The 12,261-nt window shown below is 38.7% G+C and overlaps 1 protein-coding gene across 1 annotated transcript; it reads left to right on the top strand.

Annotated features, from left to right (window-relative positions):
• The first annotated feature begins 4,964 nt into the window (after positions 1-4,964).
• isl1a (ISL LIM homeobox 1a) lies at positions 4,965-10,371 on the top strand. The gene is made up of 6 exons (XM_014976667.2): positions 4,965-5,603; positions 5,889-6,078; positions 6,866-7,125; positions 7,937-8,223; positions 8,573-8,740; positions 9,637-10,371. Exons 1-6 carry the CDS (start codon positions 5,576-5,578, stop codon positions 9,751-9,753), a joined length of 1,050 nt encoding a protein of 349 aa, XP_014832153.1. The 5' UTR covers positions 4,965-5,575; the 3' UTR covers positions 9,754-10,371.
• The last annotated feature ends 1,890 nt before the right edge of the window (positions 10,372-12,261 follow it).

Raw genomic sequence — 12,261 nt, 5'->3', positions numbered from 1 at the left:
CAGTCTGACAGTCAACCTTTTCACTGTGGAGCAGAAGAGGACAGAGGCTGATTTTTAAAACTTTGCTGACGAATATAAGCTTTTTACCATCTTCAACACAGAGCCTCTAAAATGACACACACACAAATTAGAATCTGGATATTTTTCTATAAAAACCCTGGTGCTTTGAGTGTTGAATTTAGTTATGATACTTCTCAGATCTTCATTATTTCTACCTACTTATAGATTCTCAACCATCCAGGACATGGCAAAACCTAAACGATTTAAACATAAAGCAACTTTGGAAGTTAGAATATAATTAACACATAACTAGTATTGAGAGCCACCACAATAAATCAATATGAGGAATTTTATCAAGTGGAGGTACTCATTTAAACTTTTTATTTATAGCCTTAAATTTTTGTAAAGGCGTACCAGAGAATATATCTGTGCCACTGAACCAAGTTCATATCTAAACATTCAAATTTTAGTTTGACTTTTAATAGGTCTTAATAGTTTGCTTACTGAGAAAAAAACATGTCTGAGCATTAACACTTGCTACTCATTTTTGTTCCTGCAGTGTGAACACATTAAAAACTTTTTAAACCACATTTTCAGTTACATTTCACTGTAACTTTGTTGACCTCCCCCAAACTGCTCTCAAAAAAATCTCTTTGCTTATTGTGCCCCCAATAATGAAATGGGATTTCCTTCCTTGGTGGGAGGGAGGGTGTGCACCTTCTGCTTACTTCTTGCTTGTTGCTCCGTGGACAGTGTTCATAGTTGAGTTAATAGTTTACCATTAGGGCATTGACTTAATTGCTATTAAGTATTACAGTGGTGGTTTCTGACATGGACAATATGGGCAACCGCCCAGGACATTATTTTTTTTATGGGTGGCATGAGACCTCCGTGGATGGTGGTGTAACCGGAACCTTTTCTGCGTTGTGCTGGTTATTGAGTGAACAGGCCGTGACGCAGTTTATCTTTTAAAAGATGATTCTCGGTTTATTTCTGACGAGAATACAGACAAAACAATCGTGTTAAAGGCTGCCCGCTCCAAGTCCTCTCCCGCAGGACAACATGACAAAAGGCCTGGGAAACACCTCTCACAACTTACAAAAAAACTAAATAAACATTTTTGTACAACATACCTGACGAGAATACAGACAAAACAACCGTGTTAAAGGCTGGCCGCTCCAAGTCCTACACAAAACAAAAGTATATAACAAAAATTAACTTAATAGATCTATGAATAAACTGAATGTATTTAGATGGAAAAATAAAACGCACACACCTCTCCCGCAGGACAACATGACAAAAGGGGAGGGGCTAAGGGGCACAAACAATTTAAAGACAATATCACAGAAGAAGAAATAAAAGGGAGGGGCTTCAATCTTAAAGTAACACGGTTAAAACAATGACAGAGGTGTTTCAGTAAGATAAGGAACAAGACAAATAATAAAAAAAAGACATTTTGTGATTACACAAAATGTCTAACAAAAAATAACAAAAGAGAATTACAACCAGGTTACAGTGGCACAGAGATGGAAGCAAAGCAGAATGAATAAGAGTTTGAATTGATAATGATATGGGTTAAATTTGCTTCAGCTCTAAGTATTTAATATCTAGGTGTTTTTATGGGAATGTGAATCTTTCAGATCAATTTAAGAAACAACTTTTATCATATTTCACATCTTTTTGTGTCATGTAGCGCGGGTTGCCAGTCTTGGTCTTGACTCGATCTTGACCTCCCATTGACTTGGTCCTGACTTGGTCTCGGATCATAAAAGTCTTGGTCTTGTTTCGATCTCGATACGCTTTGGTCTTGGTCTCGGGTTAGGTGGTCTTGACTACAACACTTCCCCGAGGGTGGATGAGATTCGCCCAGAGTTCCTCAAGGTTCTGGATGTTGTAGGGTTGTGTTGGTTAACGCGACTCTGATGCACTATGGACATCCCCCGATGTCCATATTGCATGAACATCAGGGGAAGTTGGGGGACTGGCAGACTGGGGTGGTGGTCTCCCTGTTCAAAAAGGGGGATCGGAGGGTGTGCTCTAATTACAGAGGGGTCATACACTTAATGTCATGGCATGACCTTGCCATGAATAGACCTCCATGGCAAGGTCTATTCAGGGGTTCTGGAGAGGAGGGTTGGTCGGATAGTTGAACCTCGGATTCAGGAAGAGTGTGGTTTTCGTCCTGTTCGTGGAACTCTGGAGCAGTTTTCCACTCTGAGCAGGTTCCTGGAGGGTGTGTGGGAGTTTGCACATGTGTTTTGTAGACTTGGAGAAGGCGTTAAAACATGTCCCTCGAGGAGCCCTGTGGGGAGTTCTCCGGGAATATGGGGTTCCGGGCCCTTGTTACAGGCTGTTAGGTCCCTATATGAACGGTGTTAACAATGGATGATGTTAAGGACCATTCATTGTTAAGCAATGTTACAGTAAGTTCCACTGTAAGGATTGTTTTTGTTTTGTTTTGTTTTTTTTGCCATTTTAACAACATAGTTAAAGATTATGAAGGCATGGCACATAAAACGGCATACTCAGTTAGCATAAAGCAGCATTATATAAACACTGAAAGCGTTTCATTGAAATATACTTAGACACTATTTACTTACAAATATTATTGCAATGTATTTATTTTGAGATTTAGTAAGGTTTACTAAAATATACATCACAGAACCTATTTAAAAATATTACAAAAAGTATAATTTCAGAAAAGTATTGTTTATATATATTTGTAATATATATTTTTTAAAATGTACATTTAAAATAAATTCAAAGCATATTTTCAAATTGGCTTGTCCAAAGTATAATTTTAGTAATATATTTAATTAGAACTTAAAGTATATGTTAGAAAAATATACTTCTAGAAAATATACCAAAATACATTTTTAAAGAGTATTTGAAGCATGTTTTTAAAAATATATTTATTTTATATTTTTAACAAAAACTTAATAAGTATATTCACTTAATAACATACTAAAATGTATTTCAGAAAAATACAGCATATTTTAAATATATCTAAATATATTATTTTCTCACTAGGGTTTCTTTTCTCTCATTCCCCAATTGTTGAACACATTGCTGATGATGTCATGTCTTACATATGGATACACTGGAAGACAAGTACTGAATAAACAGCTTTATCATACAACATCCTTGCTTTCGGTTTCATGTGTGCACTTCTTCCTGTGATATCACATGGGTCCTTGAATGAATATGGTGTTACAGCTGCAGTCATCTTGTAGACACAACTCTTCATTGATCTGCCGCTTCATCTCTCTGGAATCCTTAATTACATTAAGAAAGAATGTCAAATCAATAAACAAAGAAACTGAGACAGCATTGTTGATATAAGAAAAATATGTTGAATCTGGGACAGCCCAAAGACTGAAAATGAAGGACTACCTTTAGATCTAACATGATCTAAATAGGCATATGTGAAGAGAAGTCAAAAATTGCCATTAGATCTAAATAGACTTATTAATTTAATTATGATGTTAGGAGCTGTAATCTGGTTGATTTCTTTTTTTTATGTATACTTCTTACCTCTTACCATATCTTTCAAACTTCTTTTGAATCTTAAAGTTTTTAACAAATATGAGTTGGTAATATATAGAAGTTTACATGCGGTTTGTGTTAAAAAGAAAAGATACAAAGAAATACAGATAAAAACCGTAGGATCCAGGGATTTATGCATGAAGACAGAAATATGATCTATTTTTACTCTAAAATTATTCAGAGCTAATCTGTAGTGTAGAAAAAACGCGATATATTCCACACTAAACAGTATGTAGCAGTAGGAAACAACAGCAATCATAATTAATTAATCGTAATTAATCACTTGATAACACAATACATTTTTAAAAACCCACAGTAGTTTTTATTTTTACTCACAGTGTGACTTGTTTATACAAATGGAGGGTGTTTTGATTTCTTCTATGAAATTAGCAGTACGTAAGCTTAAAAAGAAGCGTAATGACACTTATTGGTGAACTGTATTTATTTATTTAACTATATACGAAGGATCTAGCTAATTCTTATTTTATTGGTGGTATGAAAATAGGTTTAGCTTACATAAATAATACGGTGTATAAAACGTCTGGGATCCATACAAAAATACCGTTAAAAAGTTACGTTTTGTAACGTTTCATATGGTAACCATTTGAGGGTATATGAACATCAGAGCATCCAATAAACGTAATATCAAACTATCACTTGCATGTAGCAGCGACTGTCTTCAAATTCCAATGCCGATTATTTAATTGCAACAGCCCTGGTTTTAAAACTAATAGACCACAATATTATCAAACTGTGTGTGTGTTTTTTTTTAACCACATTGTGTTACCATATACACAATATGGTAAATAAAATAAAATAAAATAAAATAAAATAAAATGAAATAAAATATGGAGTCGTATACGTTCATTTCATAACGCAATAGCTACGGCATAGTACTTTCGATCTGCATTATCTCACGTATAAAACCAGTGTCTTGTTCCAAATCCGATGCAGAGGTACAGAGGGTTCGCTAACCGCATAGGTAGCTCCCAGACACCAGAGGGCGTATTGGCGTGTTTCAGAGCTGCAGCTGCTTGGCTGCCCAGCTCTGGCCTGGCTGCCCAAGCCAGGACTTTTCAAGCTTTCTGCTGAAAAACCTCCAATCTCCATGCTTTAGTGAGTTTCTTTTATCGTGCTGAATGTGTAGTCGAACCGCTGCTACACAGTTCTCCTTTGGTTCTTGCAATGAATTACTGAATATTTGGAAAGTCTTTTGAAGAAGTTGGAAAAAGTTGCGGTTCATTAATGGAATAGCTGCATCTGATAGATTTCTGCGTATCCGCAGTTAACATGAAATACTTAGGCAACATTGGTTGCATGCATTTAAAGACATTCTGAATATGTTATTATGATGTGCCTACAAAAACTCCATATCAGCATATGTCGTGTCATGTATGACTACGTTCATACATGACACCTTCTGTCTTGTCGTTAATGTACCGATGACAGTCACTTAGAAAGGAAATTTAAAGATTAAAGTAGCCCAAGTGTTCCTTAAATAGGTCATATATTAAAGCAATAAAATTTGTCTTTTTGTGCGGCAAACAACTGACAAAAATCTAATTTAGTACAAGTCATAAAAGAGCAAGGTAAAGCTGGATAACCTATTTAGCAGCAGCAGGCCTACGTGTGTGTGTGTGTGTGTGTAGGGGTGTGTGTGTGTGTGCGAGGGACGAGGCGGGAGGGGGTTTGGGGGTTGGCGCGTGCGTGTGTGGGCGTTCGTGTCTGTACCGGACAGGGTATGCAGAGCCAATCCGCTACTCATGCATATGACGTGCTGATGTCCTACGTCAGCCCAGCCGCTTGCCAGGATCAGAGCTCCACACACACACACACACACACACACACACACACACACACACACACACACACACACGCACACACACACGCACCGGTGGGAACCATACACACACTTCGTCGCTGAGGCTGGACACCAACGCTCCTGGCCCGGCAACGGAGCACAAATCCAGGCTTCCAGGCGCCGCAGCCCGCTGTGAAAGTGGACTTTTCATCGCCTTTCTTTTTCGATATGGGAGACATGGGGGATCCTCCGAAAAGTAAGACACTTGTTTTGGTTTGGGATGCGATACTGATATCACTTAAATTAGGACTTTGGAGCTGTGCTGTCATATCTTAATAAGACTTTTTCTTAGCCCTGTTACAGTCGTTAGTTTTAATAAAATTATAAAAACAATTGTGGCCTAATCCAGGTTAATTCATAAAAATCATTTCACCACGTAATAATAATAATAATAATAATAATAATAATAATAATAATAATAATAATAATAATAATAAATGAACAGCATTTGATGTATCCCATTCTGGGGCTCTTCTTTCAGAGAAGCGACTGGTGTCTCTTTGCGTGGGCTGCGGGAACCAGATCCACGACCAGTACATCTTACGGGTATCTCCGGACCTGGAGTGGCATGCCGCTTGTCTCAAGTGCGCGGAGTGCAGTCAGTACCTGGACGAGTCATGCACTTGCTTCGTCAGGGATGGAAAGACTTATTGTAAACGGGACTACATCAGGTAGGACGGCCGGGATGGGATGGGATGGGACGCCTCTGATGCGACAAGAACTGGAGCAGCTCGGCGATTGGAATTATTGTATTGTTTTCAGTATTTTACAAGATCCATCAGAGATTATTCGGAGTGACTTTGCATCGCGTGGAGTTCTGGTTTCACCGGGTTCATATTAAGATATTGTGCGGTGCTAACAAAAAACTTGTTGAACAACTTACAAAGTGCAGCCTCAACTAATTCTTCATCTTAAGCTTTGGACGATGCACTTCAAAAGACTAAAAAATAAGATAAAAAAATAAAATAAAATAAGCAACCGTTGATAAGCAACGAACAGATCAGCGCAAAACCGCTTGGGTCAAATGGGAATTTATTAAGGCGCCGGTGTTAAAAACATGTGCAGATGACAAAATAAAATTACCCGTGTGACCACACACACACACACACACACACACACACACACACCCACACACACACACACACACACACACACACACATATATATATATATATATATATATATATATATATATATATATATATATATATATATATATATATGCCTCATTTAAACGAATAGGCCTAATATTGTTGATATCACAATTGCTATTAGTAGTAGTAATAATAATAATAATAATAATAATAATAATAATAATAATAATAATTATTATTATTATTATTATTATTATTATATTAAAACTATTTGCAAAAAAAAAAAAAAAAATCCACCTAGACTATAATTTTCCTATTTTGATTTTTTGTTGAATACGTGTGAATGTGTGTGGTTGCCCCGCAGGTTATACGGGATTAAATGCGCTAAATGCAATATCGGCTTCAGTAAGAATGACTTCGTCATGAGGGCTCGCTCCAAAGTCTACCACATCGAGTGTTTCCGCTGCGTGGCCTGCAGCAGGCAGCTTATCCCGGGAGATGAGTTCGCTCTGCGGGAAGACGGGTTGTTCTGCCGCGCTGACCATGATGTGGTGGAACGGGCCAGCCTCGGCAGTGGAGATCCGCTCAGTCCCCTGCATCCGGCCAGACCGCTCCAGATGGCAGGTAGAGTCCCGAGAGTATATCCCCACAGAGGGGATATCATCCTGATCTGAGCTATTATTTTTGTCTGCATTGCGTTCCTTAGAAAACAAACACACAACAACAAAAAAACTAAGTGTGCGCGTGTCTGTGTGTGTGTTTTAGGAGGGCACGGGGGAAGTGTCTCATTCACGCTGTCCAAGTTTGATGTATAGCCTATGCATTGTAAGATAGGTTAAGGGTCCTTCAATCACCGTGAAGCTGCTCCTGATTCTTTCACAGACAAGTGGGTGTGTTCTTGTGGTGCGCAGTGTCTGTAGGTCTGTTTCTTTATGCAAACTACCGTCTGACCAGATCAGGGTTGTTAGATTAGATAAAGCGGATGCTGCTGTCCGAAATAGGCTGCAAAGTTATCACAGCTGGGGGAGGACGGCAATCCTATGTGGCTGTGGGTCCATATTTTATCTGGGTTGTTGCTGTGCATTCGAGACTTTAATTTTTTGGCCATGGACCCGAAAAATACAGACATGTTGTCTACCTAGTTGATATTTATTCTAAGAAAAAATATTGGGGTTGAACTAAAAAACAAAAAACAAAAAGAAAAAGAAAAGAAAAGAAAAGAAAAATATGTATTTTTTAAAACAACAAACACAGATTGTCAAACAATCTAATTTATTTGTTAAATAAATGGCAAAATATGAACTGAAACTCAATTTGCAGGAGAAGGTTAAGCACTGCTAAATCCGTCGACAAACCCGAAAGTTTCTGATGCTCATCAGACCGATCAGCTAACCTGGTCTAATTTTTCCGCTCTCTACTCAATGTTTCCAAACAGCAGAGCCAATTTCAGCGCGGCAGCCTGCACTCAGACCCCATGTCCACAAACAGCCAGAGAAGACCACCCGTGTCCGGACGGTGCTGAACGAGAAGCAACTGCATACGCTGCGGACCTGTTACAACGCCAACCCGAGGCCCGACGCCCTGATGAAGGAGCAACTGGTCGAGATGACTGGCCTCAGCCCGCGAGTGATCCGAGTCTGGTTCCAGAACAAGCGGTGCAAAGACAAGAAGAAAAGTCTGCTGATGAAGCAGCTGCAACAGCAACAACCCAACGACAAGACGGTGAGAGCGCCGACCTGTTGCTGGCACCTGAATGTCTTTTAAAAATGCTGTAAACTCCCAAAGGAAATCGTTTGTCTTCTCCTGCACCAAGAATCCAGTATGTTTAATCCCAGTGCATTCTGATAAGTTAATCAACACCAAGTGGTAAAACTGATTAATTCAAGAAGTTCTTAACTTCAGCGGTTTGTGTTCAGCTTATTTCTAGTAATTGACAGCACGCACGAATGTACGCACCCACCCCTCCCCGCACCCTTCCACTCCTTTCCTCAGACACGCGTACCCTCGAACGCATACCCTTGAGATGATGCTGTAGATATGTGTGAGCGCTGACCATGACCCCTCCATGCAGAACATCCAGGGAATGACGGGCACCCCGATGGTTGCGGCCAGTCCGGAGCGACACGACGGCGGCATCCAGGCCAACCCGGTGGAGGTGCAGAGCTACCAGCCGCCCTGGAAGGTCCTTAGCGACTTCGCCCTGCAAAGCGACATAGACCAGCCGGCCTTCCAACAACTGGTTCGTCGTTTTCTGTTCACTAATAGAACGATTTCTGAAAGGTTTAAAATCTAGGTCGCTTATTTTGGCCTTCAACTTTTTGCATTTTAATATTGACCTACTGGGGTTCCTCTTCTTCTGTTTTGTTTTTGAATTTCGAATTTAACAATTTTATGAAAGAACATATTGCTAATTAAATTGCAACTTGACAATTCAAGCCTATTGTTTGCCATTTGTTCCTGCAGTTGTTGGCATCGCTGTAACCTGTTTGCTCACATCTGATCACTTCTCCGTGTTCTAACATTTTACTTTTTTACTTTTAACTCATGCAGCCAAAAAAACGGTTGTAGCAAAGAGGGCATTCAAATGATATTTTGTTTAATATAGTCTGCATTATACTCCTACAGCCAGATGATTGTCGGAAACCTCCGAGGCGGCTTTAGTTTCCTGCTCGGAATATGAGCTGTGCCGGCCTCTTTCTGTACATTTAATTGACCGTTTAGTGATGCAGCTGAAATTGAGACACTAGTGATGGGTTCCTTTATTCAATTTCTGTTGATTTTTGTGTAATGTTTCTATTGGAATTATTTGAAAAGGGTCCGAACAGCAGCTGGAATATGTAGACTGGAAAAAAAAATCACTGGTTGGTCACTCGTGGGTTTTCACATTTTTTCACTTCAGATAATGTTGTTGTACTTTTGATAAAGTGGGAATTAAGTAATCTATTTTTGGCTTACGGAAAAACGTGGGTATTTGCTTTGGAAAGTTGTGATCCTAAAACTGTTGAGGAAATTGAAACGTCTTTAGATTTTCTCCCCATTCTAAGTGAGTTTAGTTTTGCGCTATTTTCAGTTCAGACAAAATTCTGAACACGGTCCGCTCTGCTCTGTCTAATCGCTGCCTGATGCTTCCTCCAGGTCAGCTTCTCAGAGGGAGGGCCAGGTTCGAATTCGACAGGCAGCGAGGTAGCATCCATGTCATCCCAGCTTCCCGACACGCCGAACAGCATGGTCTCCAGCCCCATCGAGGCCTGAGGACTGGCTGAACACACAGCCCCGACCATCCCATTCCTCCTGACTGGGTGTACTTTGACACTGTGAAGACAATCATGGGATTTACTCCAGCCAACCATCCTAACTTTAACACGGAGTGCAGACGGACGGACATGATGAGCGGTGCTGCCTGCTTTCAGTTGCCAAAAGGAGAAAGAGAAAAGGAAGCGGACCTCTGACAGGAAGCGCAATCTAATTCACGTAGGCCTACTTTCGATATGTTCAGCTTTGAATAGAAAACGATGTTTTGTTTTTTTTAAAAACCGCTTCACCCACACCATGTAGGCGAAGAGATCTTTTGGATCCGTCTGATTTCTTCATTTGACTGATTTCCTTTATGACCCAAAGCCTGAGGCATTTTAAACAAGGTATACCTCTAGTTTGCCACAAACGTGGGACATTTGTGCGTTAGCCTATAGTGTCCGTCCAAGAATAGGCAATTTTTATTTTCCCAAAGACATGTAAATTATTCAGTCAGTTCTCTGCAAGAAATTGTATTGTTTGTTCCCGTGCAACAGAATTATTTATTATTTATTGCCGACAAATTTGCCACCTTTTGTGTAACTTTCGTAACTGAAGTAAAAAGAAACAAAAAAGAAATATGCAGTTTGGTCTTTGGACTTTAGTTTACATTTTAGTTTTTATTTATTCTTTAAAATATTTAATATCATGACAAAAATAAGACTTTTATTGAGTTTTCTATTTACGTAGCCTATAGTAAGGAAAGCGTCTTATTTAGTTAGTTATCAGGTGTAATGTTGACGAGAGAACGACAAACAAACTTGCATTTTTTTTCTTACCATCATTTCGAACTTTCGTTTTACAGCACAACACGTCGTCTTTCATAAACATTCTATCCCCATATCCACGCCTTTCAGAGTGCAAGTGTTCTTAGGCCTGCGGTTCTGATGTGACCGAACTCACATCAGTCTTAGTTCTCCGATGTTTTATACCAAGGATTAGGCTCTTTTTTGTCACCTATTAAAATAAAGAATCCAGTAACAAAAAAACAAAAAAACAAAAACAAAAAACAAGCAAAAAAAAAAAAACCAAAACAAAAAAAACAAAACAAAACAAACAAAAAAAGGCACACAGGCAAAAAAATGCAGCACCACATTACTGAGAACCACCATTTTATTAACATTTTAACCTTTTTACTATTTAAAGGAAATTATTGTGCGCAAGCAAGGGATGCAAGTCTAAAAACGGTCCATGGTAAAAAAAAAAAAAGAAAAGAAAAGAAAAAAAGAAAACACAACACTAATTTATCATGTGTCCTTTATAACCATGTCCCTGACAAGGTTTTCATTCTAATCTGATTAATCAGCTTGTAATGAGCTTCCAACACTTCTGCTTAACAGTTAGAGATAATTAGTAAAAGGTGGAGGAAGTGAGGCTTAATGGAAAGTGTCATGACTTGTAAGTCCAGCTCTAATGTTGATTTGAACATTTCCATGCTGTCCTTTGATCAACACTCGGAGCTTTGTGTTCAGATGAATGCCAGAAGCTACAAAGACACCTGATTTAATGTATTCATCTTTGTTTTCAGATTTGATCACATTTATAATTAGTTTCTTTCAATTTCTAATGTGGTATTGTTAAAAATATGCAAAACATTTAACTCTTTCGTTAAATCAAGAAATTGGTTATATAACTACTTAATGCAACATATTTAAAAGACTTAGTTTCCTTTTGTAGAAGTTAACACAGTCTGTGAAAGCTTGCAAGAAAGATGAAAAGCAGACCATCCAGAAATCCATAAACAAACAGATGCCGAGTTGTTTCAGTAATTATTCATCTGGTCTAATATCTATATTGGGACAAAATCTTCTCACTTAGCCATTAAAATTCACTTTACCTCATCTACACATCACCTCAGAGCTGTCTGAATCTTTGTTCAAAGGGCATAACTGTGATTGTAGAAAAAAATGCTATTTTAGTATGAAAAGAAAAAAATATCTGTGCTAAAGTTGTATGACATCATCACTGTCTCCTTGTGAAATGTCGTTTTCTTTGGTGAAACTTGGTAAATTGAGCTTGATTTAGGTCATAATCCACATGGCCACCAGAGGTTGCTTTTTGAGCAGATACAAACATAAGATCAAACAACTCCACAGGGACCTGAACTATGAAGGATTTAGGGCTTCCAGAGGTTACCTCAGATTTAACTCCAGGCCTGGATACGATACCATGGTATTTTACAGTACACATACCCTGCTGTGGAGTACCTTATGCTGGAGAACAGATATGACTAGCTATAAAAAGAACACCTATTGGTTGATCAATGTTCTTGAAAACTGAGTGGTGATGGGTAAAAAAAACCCCCAAAAAACATTGTGTGTGTTATCAGTGAGGATTTGCAGACCTAGGGGGATAAGGGATAAGGGATGCTGGAGGGAGAATCTGCTTTGAAGCCTTGTCCCTGCAGTCAATTATGCTTAAATGTTTAAGTGTAAACATAATTTAGTATCAGAATAATATAATTGAAGC

The sequence above is a fragment of the Poecilia mexicana genome, unplaced genomic scaffold, assembly GCF_051168715.1.
Source record: "Poecilia mexicana isolate PSO_F unplaced genomic scaffold, ASM5116871v1 scaffold_9, whole genome shotgun sequence".
Lineage (NCBI taxonomy): Eukaryota > Metazoa > Chordata > Actinopteri > Cyprinodontiformes > Poeciliidae > Poecilia > Poecilia mexicana.
Note: the sequence above shows the minus strand (reverse complement) of the source record. Positions and strands in the feature narration are given on the sequence as shown.